Source organism: Triticum urartu, chromosome 7 (genome assembly GCF_003073215.2).
Source record: "Triticum urartu cultivar G1812 chromosome 7, Tu2.1, whole genome shotgun sequence".
Classification (NCBI taxonomy): Eukaryota; Viridiplantae; Streptophyta; class Magnoliopsida; order Poales; family Poaceae; genus Triticum; species Triticum urartu.
Window position 1 is genome coordinate 321,326,943 of NC_053028.1, and position 22,853 is coordinate 321,349,795.

The 22,853-nt window shown below is 45.5% G+C and overlaps 2 protein-coding genes across 2 annotated transcripts; one reads left to right on the plus strand and one right to left on the minus strand.

Annotated features, from left to right (window-relative positions):
- Positions 1–10,452: 10,452 nt before the first annotated feature.
- Positions 10,453–11,559, plus strand: LOC125524600. The gene has a single exon (XM_048689635.1). The coding sequence runs from the start codon at positions 10,453–10,455 to the stop codon at positions 11,557–11,559; it is 1,107 nt and encodes a 368-aa protein (XP_048545592.1).
- A 5,920-nt stretch (positions 11,560–17,479) lies between these two features.
- LOC125523698 lies at positions 17,480–22,529 on the minus strand. The gene is made up of 2 exons (XM_048688765.1): positions 22,126–22,529; positions 17,480–17,550 (listed from the first exon to the last, which is right to left on the minus strand). Exons 1-2 carry the CDS (start codon positions 22,496–22,498, stop codon positions 17,507–17,509), a joined length of 417 nt encoding a protein of 138 aa, XP_048544722.1. The 5' UTR covers positions 22,499–22,529; the 3' UTR covers positions 17,480–17,506.
- Positions 22,530–22,853: the final 324 nt, after the last annotated feature.

The window sequence follows — 22,853 nt, forward strand, 5'->3', positions numbered from 1 at the left end:
CTTTATGAACCTGGTTGTCAGCTTCACAGTGCAGCTATGGAGAGCATCTTTCAGAAGTCTGAACCGAACATGAGTCAGATTCTTAGCATGATGAAGCCTTTGCCTCCAAATGCTGCATATCCTAAGGAGTTCTCTGTTGAAGACCTTGAGTATCTGCCACGCACTATCTATCACATTATCAGGCGAACTCTCTAGCCCATCAAAGGACATTCTCCACATGCAAAGCTGGAAGGTGCAACGAAGACTTTCGTCTTTTATATTCTTCACGGCAAATGCTTCAATGCCCAAGACTTCTTCATCCGCCAACTTGCTGCATCAGGATCTGATCTTTTTGGCTTGAAGTTTTACGCTCCATGGATAATGCGGCTGATCAAACTACACTCAGCTGTCTCATATCAGCCCTCTGCTCGCAATCATCGGATCTCTCTGCCTGACGTTGATATGTCCGTTGAAGCCATCTATCAAGAGCCTGCCAAGGAGCCTCTTAGTCTTCAGAATGCTGAGCATCAAAGTTTCTCTCAAAACATTGAAGGAGTTGAAGCAGTCACTCGTGTTTATCCTCTGGCTGGTACTACACGTGCACCTCATCGTGCCCTCACTGAAGCCACTGAAAGCACTATTTCCCAACGGCCCAAGAAGCGATCTCGTGTTCTCAATGACCGAGAGCTTCTGGTTGCCCTTCATCAGAAACAGGATATGCATCATGACTGGCTGAAGCGCCAAATGCAAAGCCTCTTGGTGGATGTCAACCGCATTCGCAATCTTGCCACCAAGAATGCCTTTGTTGCCCATGAAACCTGTCGGCGTACATGGAAAGGGCTGACGCTTATGTGTTCTGAAGATGATCTTCGGGAGGATGGCTTCTCTGAACGTTTCAAGTTTGACTCCACACCTCCAAGAAGGACTGTGCTGCGACGAACTCCGTCTCTTGAAGACTCTGAGTTCTCTTCCTCCGCGGCAACTGAATGCCAGAGTGATCGAGGACGAAGACGATGCCACTTCACCGCCCCCTACTTCTGCACGCATCGACACTGCCCCGAGTTCTTCTGCACCACCGAACAACACCGACGACCTTGCTGCTTCACCTACTCCTCATGGGAACGAGTAGACGCTCTATGTCTTCAAACCTTTTTGGTCCTTGCTGACAAAAGGGGGAGAAGCATATGAGTTTGATAGTCTTCAAGCGGGTCCATATGGGCGGTTGCTTTATGTTTTGCCTAGTGTTTACAACTCTCATTTTGATACATTTGGTTCTTTGAGTTGTAACACTTAAACTCGATGGTCGTCTGCTACTTATTTGCTATTCTGTGATGCAATGATAAATTCCGCATGTGCGATGATAAATTCCGCACTTAGATCATTTTGCAGACGTCCATTTTTCATTATGCATGTCATTATCTTCACATACTTTTCATGCATGATGAATTGTCATCATAAGTTGAAGAGGATCTCCACAAGTACAACCTGCCATGTGCATTTTCATTCCAAAAGCAAATTACTTATATGCACATCTTCAGGGGGAGCCCTTGCAACTAATGAAGACAATTCCCTATCCTTTACAATTTCACATATTATATTCTCCGTTGAAAACTTCAACTAGTTTGTCATCAATCACCAAAAAGGGGGAGATTGTAAGTGCATCTAGTGCCACCCCTAGTTGGTTTTGGAGTATTGATGACAAACCTAGTTGAGGGACTAATGTGTTTGTGAGAATTGCAGGATAACACAGGTAGAAGTCCCTCATTGATTCGGTTTTCCTACCAGAGATGACCCCTAAAAATGTATGAAGACATTGAAGTCAAAGGTGGTATGTGAAGACATTCACATTGAAGACTATGACAAGAGAAGACATCGCGTGAAGACTATGGAGCGTGAAGACTTAGCAGTTTCGTCGTTCTGTGTTTTTCTTTGTTGAGTCATAGAAACCACCGTACTGTTAAGTGGGGTCCAAGAGAACCAGTTAGAATGACTGAAGTGATGCTTAACCAAAATCCTATGTCTTCGAGTGAAGACTATGAGAGCAAATCTTGTCCAGAGTTGGATAAGTCAGCTTTGCTTGTAGCCTAAGTAAAGTTGTCATGTGTGTTTGAAATCTGACCGTTGGAACATGTGTCAATTCCTTAGTGACCCAGGGTCATTTCGGACAAATCAGGTCGGGTTGCCTAGTGGCTATAAATAGTCCACCCCCTACAACCATAAACGGTTGGCTACTCAGAGTTAGAGTACGGCTTTTGTCGTTTGAGAGCAACCCACCTCGAAGCCTTTGAGAGAGAATTCCTTGCGAGGATAAAGCCCTAACCACCCAGAGCCAAAGAGTGTTAGGCATCACTTAAGTCTTCTTGTCTGTGTGATCTGAAGACTTATTACACTTGAGGACTGTGAATCCTCCAGCCGGTTAGGCGTCGCATTCTAAGCATCCAAGAGTCATTGTGGATCGCCGGTGAACGAAGTCTGTGAAGGTTTGAAAGTCTACCTTGAAGACTTACCAGAGTGATTGGGCGAGGACTGGGTGTCCTTAGCTCAAGGGGAATAAGGTGAAGACGAGGTCTTCTGAGTTGAATCTCAGCCTCCCCAACCAGACGTACAGTTGTCACAGCAACTGGAACTGGTCCAACAAATCGTTGTCTTCAACGAGTCACTGGTTTCATCCTTCCCTTCCCTTTGCTTATTGTTGGTCCTTGTGAAGTCATTGTATGATTATCTTTTGTCTTCACTGAGTGACTACTTGTTCTGATTGGCTTCACATTATCTTCCTACCTGATCCTTACTGCCTAGCTGCTATTAGTCATTGTGCTTTCACTTCATTGAATACTTGACTATGTTTTGCCTAGTGTAGTCTACCTTCCGCTGCATGGTAATAGGTTTATTTCTATCGTTTGTCTTCGAAGCTTACATGTTTTGAAGACTTTCATAAAAATCGTCTATTCACCCCCCCTCTAGTCGATCACTAGCACTTTCAGTCTCCACACTAGATGCCCGTGTCACTCCGGTAACTCTCGATGAACTTTTTGCCATGCTCAATAACTTTGATCAACGCATGGCACAGTATCATGGTCCCGGTGGTGGCTTCAAATCATCGGCCAACTCTGCATCCAGAGGCCGCGGTGGTGGCTCTCGCTCGCGTTCATCTTCCCGTGGCAAGGGGAGGTTCGGCTCCAGCGGAAGTGGCCACTCCAACAACTACTTCAACAATTCACACGGCGGCGGGCGCTCCGATAACTCCAAAGGGCGCCGTGGTGGTGGTAGTAGTGGTTCCAACCGGTCCCGTCCGGACTTGCCTCGCTGCCAAATTTGTGGCAAGCCTGGCCATACAGCAAAGGACTGCTGGTACCGCTACGAAGAAGATGACGGCGACTCCTCACAAGATGAAGAGAAAGTTGCTGCGGCGGCCGATGGCTCCTATGGAATTGACACAAACTGGTATGTTAATAGTGGTGCCACCAACCACATCACCAATGAACTCGAGAAAGTCACCATGAAGGAGAAATATCATGGCAAAGATCAAATTCATACGGCCAGTGGTGAAGGTATGGGTATAAGTCACATTGGCCACTCAATTTTTAATACCCCTAGTCGTAAAATTCATCTCAAAAGAATCCTGCATGTTCCTAGTGCTCATAAGAATCTTCTCTCCGTTCATACAATTACTATTGATAATCATGTTTTTCTTGAATTTCATCCTTTCTTCTTTTTGATCAAGGATCAGGCCACGAGGAAAGTTCTCTATCGAGGTAGATGTGTTCGAGGGCTCTACCCATTGATTCCGGAGTTTAGAAGGTTCAATAAACAAGCTTGTGGTGCTATCAAGCTTTCGTCCACACGATGGCATGATCGTTTAGGACATGCCTCGTTTTCTTTGGTTGAAAAATTACTTAGGAAAAATAAGCTCCCGTTTGTTGGTGAGCGCAATGTTGAAACTATTTGTGATTCATGTCAGTGTGCTAAAAGTCATCAATTACCATATCCCATATCTACTAGTGTCTCCACTAAACCCTTGCAATTGATCTTTTCTGATGTGTGGGGACCGGCCCCCTTCTCTGTTGGTAGACACACGTACTATGTTAGTTTTATCGATGACTATAGCAAATTCTCATGGATCTATCTTCTCAAAAAAAGATCTGATGTGTTTCAAGTTTTTCACAACTTTCAAGCACTCGTTGAAAGAAAGTTTGACAGTAAGATCATTGTTGTCCAATCCGATTGGGGAGGGGAATACGAGAAACTCAATTCCTTCTTCCAAAATATAGGCATATCTCACCAAGTAACATTCCCACACACTCACCAACAAAACGGGTCAGCCGAACGCAAGCATAGGCACATTGTTGAGGTTGGCTTGGCCCTCCTCGCAGGAGCCTCCATGCCTCTCAAGTTTTGGGATGAGGCCTTTCTAACAGCTGTTCACATCATCAATATGCTTCCTAGTCGTGTCATAAATAATGAAACACCTATGGAACGTCTCCTCCACACGAAACCTGATTACACCTCTCTTCGTGTTTTTGGGTGTGCGTGTTGGCCAAATCTTCGGCCTTACAATCAACGCAAGCTCATGTTTCGCTCAAAACGGTGTGCTTTTCTTGGCTATAGCGCCCAACACAAAGGTGTCAAGTGTCTTGACATCTCCACTGGTAGGGTATATATCTCACGTGATGTTGTTTTTGATGAGACAACATTTCCCTTTGCGGATCTTCATCCCAATGCCGGTGCCCTACTCCGCAAGGAAATCTTGCTTTTACCCTCTCATCTCTCCGGCTATGATCAAGGGGGTATTACAAATTGTAATGATCATATGTTGACTAACCCTACTAATGGTCTCAATGAGCTTTGTGATGATGCAGAAGAAAACAGTGCAAAAATCATAGAAAATAATGAAGAAAATGGCGCCGCAGACCCTTATTTCATGTGTCCTGGCTCGGGGGACATATCCACCTCGGGATCAGCACAGGTGCTGTAGCCAGGCAGCAGATCTTCCTCGGATCCCGCGCCTGGCAATGATTCTGCCGCGCCAGCCGAAACAGGAGCAGGCGGGCGCGCCGCCGAATCTGCACCAGCCACGTGGCAGAACCTGGCGGATGGCGGCGCTTCCCCTCGTGCGCGCGACTCCGCGCCTGACAAGCGGCGGGCCGGTACTGGCTCGGGCCGCGTTCAGAGTCAGGCCCAACTGCGTGTGTACACACGTCGTGCCGCTACTCGTCAGGCGGACGCAGGGGAAGATTTGCTCAGCCCCGGGCCCAGGCAATCATTGGGCCATGATGACGCCTCCAGGCGCGGATCTTCTGCGGTGATATCGGCTTCCACACCACGACCCACGACCACAGAAGATCCCGCTTCGACATCGCCTGGTGACGCTGCTGTTTCTGGAGGCCCGCGTGGATCCTCCTCGGGATCGGGTGAGGATCAGTTTGATCCAGACCCGGGATCCTCTACGCCGGATCTCTCTACAGAAGCGCCTGCTCCTACTCCTCCACGTCGAATGCGACTACAACAAGGGGTAATTAAACCTGTTGATTATAAACACGTTACAAAATATGGGCCGGTATGTTCTACAGGTGAACCAGAAGAACCCAATACACTTGAGGAAGCTTTGGGTGATGCAAATTGGAGAAAAGCAATGCATGATGAAATCATAGCACTTAAGAAAAATAGAACATGGCACTTGGTTCCTTCACAACGAGGTAAAAATCTTATTGACTGCAAGTGGGTTTTTAGGATTAAAAGGAAAGCTGATGGAACCATTGACCGTTACAAAGCTAGACTCGTTGCAAAGGGTTTTAAACAACGGTATGCTATTGACTATGAGGACACGTTTAGTCCAGTTGTAAAGGCTGCTACTATTCGTCTTGTTTTGTCCATTGCTGTGTCCAGGGGATGGAGTCTACGTCAGCTAGATGTTCAGAACGCGTTCCTCCATGGTGTTCTGGAAGAAGAGGTTTACATGAAACAACCACCTGGGTTTGTAAACACACATGCACCACTTCATGTGTGCAAACTTGACAAGGCATTGTATGGACTAAAGCAGGCACCAAGAGCATGGTATTCTCGTCTCAGTAAGAAGATTCAAGCACTTGGTTTTGTTCCCTCAAAGTCTGACACGTCATTGTTCATTTATAACAAATCAAGTATATCCATAGATGTTCTCATATATGTTGATGATATAATTGTGACAAGCTCATCTGATGAAGCTATAACTGCACTGTTGAAAGATTTGAGTACAGAATTTGCCCTCAAGGATCTAGGAGATCTGCATTATTTTCTTGGTATTGAGGTAAAGCAACACAAGGATGGTCTTCACCTCTCTCAGGAAAAATATGCAACAGACTTGGTAAAAAAGGTTGGTTTACAAAGTTGTAAGCCTGCGCCCACTCCTTTATCCAGCACAGAAAAATTATCTCTTGTTGAAGGAGAGCCCTTGAGTTCAGAAAATGGTACAAAGTACAGAAGTTTGGTAGGTGCACTTCAATACCTAACACTGACTAGACCAGACATTTCCTTTGCTGTTAACAAAGTGTGTCAGTTTGTTCATGCACCTACCACTGTTCATATGACTGCTGCAAAGCATATAGTAAGATATGTGAAAAATACGCTGAATGTTGGCCTAAATTTCAGCAAGTCATCTTCTACACTTATCAGTGCCTTCTCTGACTCTGATTGGGCTGGTTGTCTAGATGACAGACGTTCAACAGGTGGCTTTGCAGTTTTCTTTGGACCAAATCTGATATCTTGGAGTGCCAGGAAGCAAGCCACGGTTTCAAGATCTAGTACAGAGGCAGAATACAAAGCATTGGCAAATGCAACAGCAGAGATCATATGGGTGCAGTCAATTTTAAAGGAACTAGGTATGAAAAGCACTAGAGCTCCTTGTTTGTGGTGTGATAATTTAGGTGCTACCTATTTATCAGCAAATCCAGTCTTTCATGCTAGAACTAAACACATTGAGATAGATTTTCACTTTGTTCGAGAAAGAGTTGCAAATAAACTTTTGGATATTCGGTTTATTCACTCTCAAGACCAAGTTGCGGATGGTTTCACTAAATCTCTACCCACAAGAAGCTTTGAAGACTTCAAGCATAATCTCAACTTGACGAAGTTGTGATTAAGGGAGGGTGTCAAACATGAGATATTGCGTGTATGTCAAGGAGTTGCGCCGGTATAAGATCATCCCGTGGAGTAGTTAGTTGGCTAGAATACTATGTAATCTTTATCTTTCTTATCTCTAGTATTCTTTCTCTCCAAGAGATGTATCCCAACAACCTGTACGCGTATCCGGGCTCGCAACCCAGCTATTTAACACGCAACACGTCTGGCCAGGAAAGCTAAGACGTTTACCGCATCGCACAGTGAACTCTTTGATGGAAATCCTTAAAGGGGCTTCGGGACCGAGTCTTAAATTATCCAAAAGTTCAATCTCACCCATCCTATGTGATGATTATCTAGCCACATTCTGTTGCAATATGCTCAGCTGTAGGCTCGCTCACTGAACTGCAAAAGGGCTAGTAAAGAGGACGTTCAAAGATTATTGGACATCATAAGGTCGCGTCTTGCATCATGGTAATCTGCAATGTTAACGTAGAGTGGTCATCCTGTGTTGGTCAAGTCTGTCCTAACCCGCATATAAATCTTCAATCTGATTTCTCTTGATCCTCCTCCTTGGGTGTTCAAGAAAATTGACAAGATTTGCAGGGCCTTCCTTTGGAAGGGCTCTGAAATTGTTGAAGGGCACTGCCCTGCAAAATGGGGGCCCTGGGGTCATTAACCTTACTGGCATTAGTTCTGCAATGAAGCTTCGCCGGGCGTGGATTGCTAGGATTGAACCTGATAAACCTTGGAGGCATTTGGATCTTGTCGCTTCAGTCCCAAACAATATCAAATCCACGCCCAAGGTGGCTGATGGCCTTACTGATGGCCGTTGGTTGAGAGACATCAAGATTAAGTTCACCATTAAAAAAATTATTCAATTGCTTAATATTTGGGATGTCATCAGGGTTAATCCAACTTGATCCATCTCAGGAGAATTGTTTGAGTTGGAGGTTAGAACCTTCCGGTCACTTAACTTCCAAATCAGCATACCGAGCTTTCTCCCAAGGAGTTCCTTTATGTGCCTTTGCAAATGCAATCTGGAAGACGTGGGATCCCCTTTGTTGCAAAATATTTATCTGGCTAGTTATCCGGAAAAGGATCTGGATCGTCGATCGTCTCGCGAGGCGTGGCCTCCCACATAACGTGGAATGTGTTCTTTGTGGCAATTCGCTGGAGGATACTGACCACCTTCTGGTGGGTTGCGCTGTATCGTGCATTTTATGGAGTAAAGTTCTAGATTGGATTGGGCACCCTATGATTTCACCCTCCATCGGTGTGATGCCCATATGTTTTTTAAGCTGGTGCAAAGCGCCTCCAACAATTATCTGATTAAGTTTTTTCGCTGTCGAGAATGGCAATATTGTGTTGAGGGTTCTCTACTGGTATGTCTGAATTTTCTGCCAGTCTCACTTCATTCCTCAACTTGAGGCTGGAGATTGGCACTTTCTATTTGGATATATTGGGCTCCTCTCAGCTCCTGCTGTAGCTTCTGTTCTTACAGTGATCGCGCTCTTGTCATATGGTGGACTGGGGCTAGTTTGAGTTTTCAGGAGATAAACAAAGTGCTCTCGATCTGCTCCTTAATTTCCCTATCCTCCCTCTGCCCCGGCCGTCGACGAGGACCTACCTCGGGGTCCGGCAGGGACAGTGGGGGACGTGTGTGGCCAAAATCATGGATCAGGAGACCCACACCCAGCGGTGGCTCGGGAGCTTCCATACGCCCGAGCTCGCGGCCAAGGAGTACGACCGCTGGTAGGTCCGCTACCACGGCGTGGCGGCCCGACTCAACTTCCACTTCGGCACGGCTCCGGTCCACCTCGTCACGGAGGAGCCGGGGGTGGTGAGCTCGGCTATGGCGCGGGAGGGCTGCGAGGCGAGGGAGCGCCTCGAGGCCGAGGCCGCCGACAGGGCGTACATGCAAGAGCTCTGCCAGCAGCACCTGAAGCTTGTGGAGGCAGAGCGGATGATCTTTGCCAACGCTAGTGGCGAGATTATCGTTATCTCCTCCGACGAGGTCGAAGGCGGCAAGGACGACGGTGCGAAGGGCAGCAAGGACGAGGAGATCAAAGTCGAAGAGTGGAGGAGTGTCTTCCTCGGCGACGAAGACGACGACACCAGCATGGACCCAAATCACGACACACCGTACCTGACGAGGAAGGATTGGCTCAACCTCACATTCGATCGAAAGTACTTTAGTTAAGCTTAATTTAGTTTAAATTTGTGTTTTATATTTGGTTCTGCAAAACTATCTATGTCTAAGTTTGAATGTGGTTCAAATTGGTTTGAATTTGATCAAATTGAAGTTTACTCCGTTAAGTTTAGGGAATCGGCTAGAAACGGCAAAAAACAGTAGAGTATATATATACTCTACTAAGGGTTTTACTTTATTAACTTATAGGGGACTGGCTAGAGATGCACTTAGCTGATTGTGCGATTTTGTTAACAGATATGTTTTTTCCTGGAGCTTTTAGCTGTTTGTGCATTTTGTTGTCCTTTTGTATCCCTCTCCTGTTCTAGTTTGTCTTCTTGCTTTCTCCTATCTATATTATTGTTTTCATTATTTTTTGGAATGTATTTAAAATTCAAAGCATTAAAAAAAGAACTTCGGGAAAATCATGAAAGCTATTTAAAATGCATGAACAATGTTTTAGTCTGTGATCTCTTTAAAAATTCATGAACATTCTCTAAAGTTTTGGGAACATTGTTTAATACTCCCTCCGTCTTGTGTAAAAAACGCTCTTATATTATGGGACGCAGGGAGTATGTACTACTTGTTTTAGAGAAATTGTTTTTGAGAGAATTTATCTTTTTTTGAGACATTCGAGAGAATTTACAAAAAAAATCTGGCTCAACCCCGGAATGGGCCCATGTATGCGCCTAGGCAGGCTATACCCCGGAATGGGCCGAACCGAGTGCAAAACAAAACAAAAAAGAAAGAAAGAAGGGAAGCAGAGGGCAGCGGCCACACCAAGATTTCGGCGACCACGGAGGGGCGGCGCGTCTCAACTGCCTTATTTCTAGCCATACGGGCGGCCCGGCAACTCAAGCAGTCCACGGGCGCGTGGAGCACGAGAGCGGCGGCGACGACTTCGGCGACCACGGCACGGCAACTCCGGTGAGGCTCTCTTGTGGAGTAGTGCGCTCGTCATGGTGGTTCTGCTCCGACTCGGGGTCTAGCTAGGCACTCTGCCATTGCCTATTTGCAATCCGAGCCTGGCTGGGAGTCAGGTTAGATCTGTCGCCTCCTCCTTGCCCTTCCGTTTCTCTATAAATTTCTTCTCCTCTACTGGCAACCTCGTAACCTCCATCAGAATCAAAAATTCAATCTTTATATCCAGTTATTAGTGCGGGAAGATTGATAGGAGGAGTCGAGGAGACATGTCCAAGCGTCAACACTCGCACCTCGACGGCGACCTCACCGGGAAAAGGCCGCAGCGTGCGCCGAAGAAGCACCTCTACCTAGTGCTGGATGATTGGGACACGGGCTTCAGCATCTACAAGGTTGATGCTGACACTTTGCAAGATACTACCTGCACCAGCGACGTGCAGTTTGGGTTCCCTGACCCTCCCGTCCTCCAGTTTCCCGTGCCAGTACGCCATCTTGGCATGAGCTTCACAACCTTTGGTCACAGCATCTTCATCGCCACCAACCCACACTGTCCACAGACTCCCATCCTCGTATATGACACCGAGATAGCGGGAATCACCATCGGGCCAAGCCTACCACGTTCACTGCTTGGTGGCATTGACATCTCTATGGCCACCGGTGATAAGTTGTATGCATTGACATCTCGCCATGACGGCGAGCAGCACTCTTTTGAGGCCATGTCATGGGCAGCCACGGGAAGCGATGAGCTTGAGGATCCACGGCCAGCCATGGATTGGTCCTGGAAAAGGGTGCCATCGCCACCGCCATTTGCCATGGATGATATAATTTCCTCTTACGTGCTGCACCCGGACGGGAACACCATATTCATGTCTGCACACGACAGTCTTTATCAACATGTTCCAAAGGGTACCTTCTCATTCGACACCAAGCGTTTTGAGTGGAGGTGGCATGGGGAATGGGCTCTGCCTTTCCAAGGGCAAGGCTACTACGACAGCGAGCTAGGCACATGGATTGGGCTCCGTAAAGACGGGTACATTTGTGCCTGTGAAGTCGCCTCCCACAGCCGCGAAAGTGCTGTGCAGCCATATTGTAAGATTGCGAAGGAGAAGTTGTTCCTCAAAGTCCCGGAGCGGCGGCTAGCAGCAACAAGGGCCAATCTCGCGTACATGGGCAACAGCAACTTTTGCCTTGTCGAGTGTGTGCAGCGCGAGGGAGTGGAGCCTACGTGCATCGTCGATTGTTGCGTGCTCCATATGAGCACGTTTGGGCTTAAGTATGATCACAGGGGAGAGCTGCAAACCACGCGCCACTGCTCTACCTCTTGTGTAGTGTCTAAGCATATCCTGTCCTTTTCTCCTGTAGTGTTCTGGATGTAAGAGGTGCTTTGCTTGTTTTATGCAAGACCTGCTGTGTAATCTTGATGTAAACTGCTGTGATATGTGGCACTACTATGAAGAGAAATAAAAAGAAGTTGGTTCCCTTTTGCAATTTTCTTGAACCTGAGCCCAGAGATGGTCACATCACATGTTTCAAGAACTAGAAGCGGTGTACTTTTGCTGCTTGCAATATCACGATTGACAGGGATTACAAAAGGTGGTGCAACTAAAGAAGTGTTTATTCAATTTTTTCCTCCAAAGATTAGATAATCCTGTATCTAACTGCCATGATCACTCTTTCGCAACTAAGAGTCTAAGATCCCCATGTCTAGTCACTATATCTTATTTCAGGATTAGTGGCAAGGAAGTGTCTAGTCATCTCTCCTTGGGTAGTCATCAGAAAAACAATGGCAGGGAAGCAGGATTAATGGCATGGATAGATAGGTAGAATAAACCTTGAACGCAATACCTGTGTTATACGTGACTAACATTTTTTATCAAGTCCTCATGTACTACCTTATATGTTCATGCATAAGGAATTAGGATTGGATGGAACCCAAGCTTTTCAATATTGTTGCAGATCTCTTTTTGGTATAAAGCCTGAAATTGCCAGCGGATGGCCAGTGAGCTAAAAAATGAAAGAACGGGTCATATGCTCTCCTCTTAAAGATAGGACGAACAAAGAACAAAAAGCAGTTAGAAACGGCATAGTGTCGGCTGTCAAGTTGTTTGCATGACATGGCAGATTGATTTAAATGCAGTAACAACTTAACAATGGCCTTGGGCATAAGTTATTCCGGAGGAACAGTAGACCAGGAAGCATCCTTTCTTGCAACTTACAACCCTTTTTTTCTATTAGCCCATAAGATAGAACCACACACCAAAAGTTATAACAGCATCCGCCTCCAGGTTAGAAATAGCTTCATCCAGAATGTCAGCCCGTCAAGTAAGAGCATCTGAGCATTTGAGAAGGGCATTTTAACTCTTTCTGGGCAGCACACAGAGATCAGGCAGCAATTTGAGATGGTTGTTCCATGGCTGGTACAGATCATCCTCTTTCCTTATCTTCTCTTTGATATTCTCATTTTCACATTTCTGATTGTTTGCTGGTTTATTTTCTTTTCAAAAAATCCGGTGGTCAATGGCAGGTTTGGCCTCAATCATGAAGAGTTGAAGACCAATCCTTCCAGTGCGGATTTATTTATCTTTTGAAGCTACGGCCGTGTTGATGGATCATATAGAAGGTTCAGTGGTAACTTTTTAAATTTGTTCAGCACAAGTGTGCATCCATACACACACATACATACTTCATAGCGTTTCTTTATTGTGTTATTGTTACCGTTTACCAACTAGTGTTGGTTTACTCTCATAATTGACCCAACACATTGCCTTCAGTTTGCAGATACAACAAAACACTTTTATTAGTCTATGATTCCCTAATATTCAGATTTATTCATCCCCATAAGGATAAGTTAAGTATTGTCCATTGCATCGAGAGGATTCATCAAACCATGACTCTCTGTTTTTGGTTTCGTAGTTTCTGTATCTGACATCCATGAATTGTATTATTTGACATCCACTCACTCAAACTAATTATGTTTGATATATCACTTTATTAATGATTTACTGGATCTTCGATTGTTGGTGTACCAAATTTTTTAATATTGTGATTTCGGCCAATTACCATTCCTGTTTGGTCTGTGTTTGATTAAACTCCATTCCCCATATACTTTTGTTTATTTTGTGAATAGGCTGCATACTCTTTTGTTTATTTTGTACATGGACAGGGATGCGGGTTTAAGCTGCAAAATATAAACTCAACAGTGAGTTATCAGTTCGGTTTTCTATATTTCATTTCATATATGTTTGAGTGCCAATGATGATATGGTTCAGGGAGACAATTTAACCCTTTTCTTTTCTTGATCAAGTTTTTAGGCTTCAATTGGTCTACACAGTTTATTTAAATCATGAACCTGACACTCTTTGGAGTAGCCAACTGTGTATCTCTGAATCGCCAAGTGGCGGTTCATTGTAGCAATCGACGCAGCAGAGACAAAATATGATAAAGATAGTTTGCTTGCCAGCTCTATGTTGGCAGTGGAGGTGCTGTTGGAGAGCAAAGCCATACAGGCAACATAGGTGGTGCTTTTTATAAGTTAAGCTGAGCTGTTCAAGCCGTTATTCCGTAGGTATCTTCCATAAGAGCACGGCAAATTAATAATTGATTATGTTAATCCAGGAAATATGATTTTACCTTAGTTGCCTCTGTATACCTTGAATCTTTAACTAAATATCCACTCTTCCTATTTAACCATCAAAATATTACGATGTTGTGTCCTTTTGTTCAACTATACGCATCCACGACAATTTCGACAGCACCATGCGTGAGTTACTTTCCTTTTTTAGTTGCTAATAATCTACTCTGGACCATGCATTTTAAATTCCAATGCATGTCTAACAGAAGATCCTGCCTTTAATTCATAGTAGACATAATCCATTGTCAAACACTCAAATCTGTCCAAACATAAAAAAAACTATCACGCTGTGAGTCCATTGGTTGGGAACTTGGGATATACTAATTTGCTGTGCACTTTCTTATGCTCTGAAATGAAAATCTCATGTATTAGGATTTGTTCCCTGGCTTAGATATATGGATGTAAGTATGCTGTTGCTGGAGTTAGTAGTTCTCGAACCTCCCCCTCTCTTTGTTCTCTGGATTATCAGAGATCAGGCTTTAATTGTTTTATATAATCTATTTTTGAAGTGTGGTGGGTTTGGGAAATTTCTGGATAACTCTCTTCCTCTCTAGTCTGTACAATACATATACTGGTTTACATGGGCCATGTGGGCCAGATTCACACATATACAGCCCAACACTCCCCCTCAAGATGGGTGATAGATATCTATCATTCCCATCTTGTCACACGCAGAATTACACTCCTTGACACTTAAACCCTTAGTTAAACAATCAGCCACTTGTTCTCTAGAGCTCACATAACTTATCCTGATTATGCCATCATCTAACTTCTCCTTGATGAAGAAGCGGTCTATCTCGACATGCTTGGTTCTGTCATGCTGAACTGGATTATTAGCAATGCTGATAGCTGATTTATTATCACACCATAACCTTAGGGGATCCTTCCTTATTACCTTTAACTCAGAGAGAAGATTTCTTACCCATAACATCTCACTCAAGCCTTGTGAAATAGCTCTATATTCAGCTTCAGCTGTTGATTTGGACACCACTGGCTGCTTCTTACTTCACCATGACACCAAGTTTCCCCCAACAAACACACAATAACCAGAAGTTGATCTTCTATCATCCAAACAACTTCCCCAGTCTGCATCACAGTATCCATCTATATTAAGATGCCCATTCTTCTTAAACCATAGCCCCCTTCCCGGATTACCCTTCAGATATCGAAGGATTCGATAGACAGCCTCTAAGTGTCCACTCCTAGGATCATGCATGTATCTGCTCACCACACTCACTGCATATGAGATATCGGGTCGTGTATGACATAGGTAGATGAGCCTTCCAACAAGTCTCTGGTACTTCTCCTTATCCACTGGTTCCCCAGATTCAGCACATAACTTATGATTCTGGTCAATAGGTGTTGAAGCAGGCCTACACCCAAGCATGCCTGTATCACTAAGCAAGTCGAGAGCATACTTCCGTTGTGACAGAACAATTCCTTTAGGGGATCTAGCAATTTCTATACCAAGAAAGTACTTCAGTTGGCCTAAATCCTTTACCTCAAACTCCTTGCTCAGGCTCTTCTTCAGTCGTGATATTTCCACATCATCATCTCCGGTGATTATAATATCATCCACATACACCGCAAGGATTGTAATCTGACAATTTGAGTGCCGATAGAATACTGTATGATCCCCATTGCACTGTTTATATCCCATATTGCACACAGCACGTCTGAATCTATCAAACCATGCTCGTGGAGATTGTTTGAGGCCATACAAAGACTTCCTTAACTTGCATACCTTTCTTGATGTCTCGGGCTTTGAGAAACCAGGTGGAATCTCCATGTAAACTTCCTCATGTAAATCACCATGCAGGAATGCATTCTTTACATCTAACTGATGCAAAGCCCAACCAAAGTTAGTGGCACAAGAAATTAAGGTTCTCACTATGCCCATCTTTGCGATAGGTGCAAAAGTCTCATCATAATCAATCCCGTATGTCTGACTATAGCCCCTAGCCACTAACCTTGCCTTGTATCTTTCTACCCTTCCTTCAGGAGTCTGCTTCACAGTATACACCCATTTACAGCTAACCGTTCGTTTTCCTGCTGGAAGAGGTACAATATCCCATGTCTTGTTCTTTTCAAGTGCTCTCATTTCCTCCAACATTGCCTCGTACCACTTTGGATCCTGCTTTGCCATTTTCCAATCTCTTGGAGTCACCACAGATTGCAATGATGCAATGAATACTTTGTATCTCGGAGACAGAGATGTATATGATACGTAATTAGCTATGTCATGCTCAAAACCATACCTCTCTGGAGGTTTTCCAGCTCCAACCCGGGTTCCTTTCCTCCAGGCAATAGGCAAGTTCATTGAATCGTTTACATTAGATGGAGTTGGAGTGGCACATGTCTCACCATCAGACAATTCAACAATTTCAACACTTGTTGGAGCCTGTTGCTCCCCCTGCACATGTGTGTCACTTGCTATTGGAGATTGTTGTTGTTGCTGCTCATCTTGTAGTTGCCTCCTGGTATAGACCCTTAAATTTTCTTCCTCATTTGGCTTTCTCCATTTCTCTTCAGTCATAGGTTGCCTCCTGGTATACACCCTTAGATTTTCTTCCTCATTTGGCTTTCTTCATCTCTCTTCCCTTGCATGACATGGAATTGAACTAACCACAACTCTCGATGGTTCATCTTCCTTTGTCCTTGGTGGTTCACTCCCGCCCTCTCGACTAGCACCACTCATGCTAGGAGAGTCGAAGTCAAATAACGAGCTGAGATCCGTTTTTTCTCCATAAAACGGTTCAGACTCCCTGAATGTCACATCCATGCTCACAAATGTTCTCTGCTCGCTGGGACTCCAACACTTGTATCCCTTCTGACCAGATGGGTAACCTATGAAGATGCACTTTACTGCTCGTCGATCCAATTTTCCCACTGAGGGTCTATGATCCCGGACAAAGCAGGTGCATCCAAATACCTTAGGAGGAACTAAGAATTTGTTCTCACCTAGTAACATCTCACATGGCGACTTCATTCCAATCACCCTTGACGGCATCCGGTTGATGAGGAATGTAGCTGTCATTACAGCCTCACTCCACAAGAATTTTGGCACGTTCATTGTATACATTAGTGACCGAGCAACCTCCAAAATATGGTGATTCTTCCTCTCAGCTACTCCGTGTTGAGGTGGTGTACCCGGACAAGATGTTTGGTGCAATATACCTTGACTTGATAGGAATGTGACAAACTCCTTATTCACATACTCTGTCCCATTATCTGTCCTGATCATCTGTATCTATGTATTGAACTAATTTTTCACATAAGCATAGAAATATTGAAAGCATTTAAAAACCTCATCCTTATGCTTCATAAGATACACCCATGTCATACGAGTATAGCAATCAATGAATGTAACAAAGTACTTCATTCCAGTTAGAGAGATAAAAAGACATGTCCACACATCTGAGTGAACAAGCATAAAAGGGGAAATACTCCTAAGACCCTTACTCACATAAGATGTCCTTGTGTGTTTACCAAACTCACATGCATCACACACAAGCTTGTTCTTATCCACCCCACACATTACATCGGGAAAGACTTTACTCATCTTCTCAAAAGACATATGTCCCATTCTACAATGGTGAAGCATTACCTTTGTTTCCTTTTCTCCCATCATTGTTGCTAACATCGTAGACACCGCATTATTTGGCACCTTGCGATCCATGTACCATAGCCCATTACGCCTGGTTCCAGTCCCAAGCCTCTTCCCCGTTTGCCTCTCCTGAATTAGACATAAATAGCAGTCAACTATTACTCGACAATCCACATCGTCAACCAAAGCACTCATTGACATAAGATTGACTGGAAAGGCAGGAACATGCAAAAAAGATGAAAGTTTAATAGATGGTGTGCATTGTATTGTGCCAATGCATTTAATGGGTTGTGAGGTGCCATCAGCAGTTTGGATAGTCTCCTTACATGTGGGTGGATATGGAATATATGACTCAAATTCCATTGATGTGCCGGCAACATGCTTTGATGCCCCCGAATCTAATATCCAATCAGGATGTGATCTTTGTGAGAGAATAGATGCATGAGCACAATGTAACACCCTCGATGCGGCTATAGCTCCCACGTGTCGAGGCACGACTTAGAGATATAACCGCATTGAAAGCAATGTCGCAAGTTAGGAAATCATCACAAACATCCCATGTAATAAACAATAAAGGGGAGATACATAGTTGGCTTACACTCGCCACGTCACATCAAAGTACATAAATAACATCCATCAAACAGACACTCATGGCCCGACTACGGCGCCAAAATGGAAAAGAACCCAACATGCGACAAGGCCCTGAATCAAACCCCAACTAGGCACCACTACTGATCATCGGGAAAGGAAACATAATAACGCTGAGAGTCCTCGTCGAACTCCCACTTGAGCTCGTACTCGCCACCTGGAGCGGAATCACCTAGACCTGCATCTGGAGTTATAGTATCTGTGAGCCACAGGGACTCAGCAATCTCACACCCTCGCGATCAAAACTATTTAAGCTTATAGGAATGGATGAGGCAAATATATGTGGAGCTGCGGCAAGCGACTAGCATATATGGTGGCTATCTTATACGCGAAAGAGAGCGAGAAGAGGAGGCAAAGCGCGAGTGAGAATCTAGAGGAACAACCTGCGCAAGCATAACTCCAACGCCGTGTCCACTTCCCGGACTCCGCCGAGAAGAGGCCATCACGGCAACACACTCAGTTGATTCATTTTAATTAATTAAGGTTTAAGTTATCTACAACCGGACATTAACAAATTCCCATCTGCCCATAACCGCGGGCACGGCTTTCGAAAGTTCAATCCCTGCAGGGGAGTCCCAACTTAGCCCATGACAAGCTCTCACGGTCAACGAAGGAATAGACCTCCTCCCAAGACGTTCCGATCAGACTCGGTATCTCGGTAACTCAAGAAACTTCGACAGGTTAAAACAAGACCAGCAACACCACCCGCTGTGCCGACAAATCCCGATAGGAGCTGCACATATCTCGTTCTCAGGGCACACCGGATAAGCTAAGCGTATGGGAGCCAACGTAACCCAAGTTGCCGAGGGACGGCCCCGCACGGTGCTCTAGGTTGGACCAACACTCAGAGGAGCACTGGCCCGGGGGAGTAAAATAAGATGACCCTTGAGTCTGCAGAACTCAAGGGAAAGAAAAGGCTAGGTGGCAAATGGTAAGACCAATGTTGGGCATTGCTGGAAAAGCTTTAATCAAGGCGAACTATCAAGGGGTTCCCATTATAACCCAACCGCGTAAGGAACGCAAATTCCGGGAACATAACACCGATATGACGGAAACTAGGGGGGCAAGAGTGGAACAAAACACTAGGCGAGAGGCCGAGCCTTCCACCCTTTCCAAGTATATAGATGCATTAAGATAACATGGCAATATAATGATATCCCCAACAAGTAAATAAATGATGTTCCATCAAGGAACGGCCTCCAAACTTCACCTGCAACTAACAACGTTATAAGAGGGGCTGAACAAAGCGGTAACATAGCCAATCAACGGTTTGATAGGACATGGTGGGTTAGAGGTTGACATGGCAATTGGGAGGCTGACAAGCAAAAGGTAGGCATCGTAGCATTGGCAAAGCAAGAGCGAGCAAACTAGCATAGCAAAGATAGTAGTGATTTCGAGGGTATGATCATCTTGCCTGCACAGTTGTCAGAGTTGACTGGATCCTCACAAGCAAACTCAACGGGCTCCTCGGTAGCGAACTCGTCTCCCGGCTCTACCCAACAAGACAAACAAGCAACAAGGATACAATCAACCACGTGCAAGACCAAGCAATATGATGAAAAGATGATATACTATGCGGGATGCGATGCGGGATGCAAAATGCAAGATATGACAGGAAATGCATGAACCTGGTCTCAACTTGGAATTCCAAGGGTGCCGCTGGATAGAGGGGATGAAATCGCTTGAAAACGATATAAAGATCATTGGAATCGGAGTTACGGTTTGGAAATGGCAAGCGTTTTAAGATATGACACCGGTCTGCGATTTACAGCAAGTAGACATCTAAACGCAACGAAATGAACATGCTACAGCCACCAAACATGACAACAAAAGACATGGCAGGGATGCTCGCAAGATTTTTAACAAAAGACTAGCACTGATCCACGTCCAATTCATCCATTATGAGGTTCAAACAAGCATGGCAAAAACGCAAATGCAAAACAGATTCCAGACTTAGTGAAATTAACGCTAGTCTGAAATTTCAGATCACGATGCCCTCTTCGGAGCAGCAAAACAACATGATACATGACCTGAACATGACAAGTAAGAACATGGTATGGAGCTACTAAACAAGCTTAACAAAAGTCCCAAAGTGACCTGGGGCGAAAAGGGATCACAAAATATATTAACGGGCACACGAACATAGCTAAAACACAATCAGTTTTCAAACTTTGTGAAAACTGAGACATGCTGAAATATAACTCACGAAGGCATGTAAACGAGCTCGATGCACTCACCACGGTGCAAGTCATGGCAATTCAAGCATACAGCCATTAAGAAGGCACAAAATACAAGCTAGACATGGTAAGAACAATGGCATAGCATACACGGATCAACTACAACAACGCCGGCAAAATCGCAAACGAGTTGGCGATCTACCCAGATTCACCATGAAACAAAAGTAGAGCTCGATTGACTCAAGCTAGGGTGCACCATAATTGCAAACAAAGACATGAATGGATAGAGCATAACATGAGTAACAAAAGTCCCTTACTGATCATCCTCAAAAGAGGCACGGATCATTAGAAAACAAGCTGAACATATGGCATCATGAACTAAAATATCCCAGACTTAGTGAAAACAACTAAGTCCCATAAAACAGATTTACCGGGTGCCTCACTTTGCAAGCTTGCACAAGTCACCACGCACATCCTAAAAATGCATGGGTTGCACCTATTGAAAGAAGACAAAATCTTTAAAAAAACATATGAAGGACTCATAGGCATAGCATGCACACAATAATCATGGCAAAAATGACAAAAGTCTAAGATGAACTAGCAGATCTGACAATTAACTCACGAAGCCTCCTTCTAACAGCATTTTGGGCATCAAGATGAACTCAAATGAAAATGATGCAATGGAATGAAATGATGTACTCGTCGAGACGAACATTTTGATATATCATATGTACAAAACAGAGCTACGGATGCAAAGTTACGGGGCCTCGAACAGAGCAACTTGGATCAAGAATTTCAGGACTTAAAGAAAATCCACCTCGCGAAAATTAGGGTTACTGTAGCTGGATCTAGATCGGGCATTGTTCACCGAAGCTCGCCGGATCCGGCGCTCGCCGGCGGCTGGCGTGGAGGAGGCGGCCGGGAGGCGGCGGCGGTCGGCGGGGCCGGGAGGCGGCGCGGCCGGGCCGGCCTGGGGCGGCGGACGGCGGCAGCGGCAGGCGCCGGGGTCGACGTGGAGCGGCCGGGCCGGGCGGCGGCGAGGCGGCCGTGGCGGCGCGAAGTCCGGTGGCGGCGGGGTCGAGCCGGAGTCGGGGAAGAAGGGAGGCGCGAGGCGGCGGGGAAGTGGCCCGCTCGGGCGGCGCGGGGGCCGGGCGCGGGCTTCGGGCCCGGCGGCGATGGCGATGTGGTCCGTGCCACGTGGCGCGCGGCGAGTGGCGGGCTGCGGCGGCGGACGCTGTCCGGCCGGGGGCGGACACGTCCGTCGGCGCGGATCTGAAGTTTTTTTTTTAGACTAGGGTTTGGACGGGGAAGAAGATCCGAATGGAGGGGGTATAAATAGGCATAAGTAGAGCTAGGAGAGTCCAAATGAGGTGCGGTTTTCGGCCACGCGATCGTGACCGAACGCCCTAGGACATGGAGCAGAGTTTGGTGGGTTTTGGGCCAAATTGGAGGGGTGTTGGGCTGCAACACACACGAGGCCTTATCGGTCCCTCGGTTAACCGTTGGGGTATCAAACGAAGTCCAAATGATACGAAACTTGACAGGCGGTCTACCGGTAGTAAACCAAGGCCGCTTGGCAAGTCTCGGTCCAATCCGGAAATGTTTAATCCCCACACACGAAAGAAAGCTAGAAATGACCTCCGGATGAGAACGAAGCGCCGGAATGCAAACGGACAACGGGGAAAATGTTCGGGTGCATGAGACGAACACGAATGCAAATGCAATGCACATGATGACATGATATGAGATGCATGAAAACGAAAACAACACACGGAGACAAAGACCCGAACCCGAGAAATAAATATAACTTAACGCCGGAAACGGCAAGAGTTGGGGTACAAATTGGGAAAGTCGTATCTGGGGCGTTACACACAATTACCTTCATCTGTAGATACAAAGTGAGCAAAGTTGCCGTAACTACAATCCTCATGATCCTTATCACCTGTGCTTTCTGTTCTTTTCTTTGATTCTTCTTGGGTTGCGAGTGAGGATCCTTCTTCTGAGACTGCCACATTTGCCCTTTGACCACCAGAGTATCCCCGGCCTCGGCCTCCCCTTAATCCACCTCGGTTATATCCTCTCCCCCTTCCACGCATGTTCCTACGTGGAGCCGTGCAAGAACGAATCAAATGACCCTTCTCACCGCAGTTGAAGCACTCTTTGCTCTTATAGTCGGTTGCTATGAAGGCTGGATGAGATGGAGTCGTTGTATTGTTCTTCATCAACTTTAATCGGACCTCCTCCTGTGCCATTGCTGCTATGGCATCCTCTAAGGCAGGTAGAGTAAGTTGATGAAATAAAGTAGCACGTCTCGCCTCAAATTCAGAGTTCAATCCTTTGAGAAACTGCATCACTCGTCTGCGTTCAATCCATTTTCTAGCAGCTGCTATGCAATCTGCATGTGGCAAATCCAGAGGATCATAGTGATCTAAATCAGCCCACAAACGCTGCAGTTCAGCAACATACTCCATCACAGAATTTTCCCCTTGTCTGAGTTCACCAACTCTCTCCTCTGTTTCAGCTATTAACATCACATTCCCTTCACCTGAGTACAGTTTTGAGAGGGTTTTCCATACCTCAGTAGCAGTTGAGATAGTCTCAACAGTT

Excerpts from the sequence above, each read along its gene's own strand:
- LOC125524600 (XM_048689635.1), top strand. The coding sequence starts at position 10,453 with ATGTCCAAGCGTCAACACTCGCACCTCGACGGCGACCTCACCGGGAAA.
- LOC125523698 (XM_048688765.1), bottom strand. The coding sequence starts at position 22,498 with ATGGCACAGGAGGAGGTCCGATTAAAGTTGATGAAGAACAATACAACG. Across the intron at positions 17,551-22,125 it reads CTTTGTATCTACAGATGAAG|GAGAGGCAAACGGGGAAGAG; the intron begins GTAATTGTGTGT and ends TGTCTAATTCAG.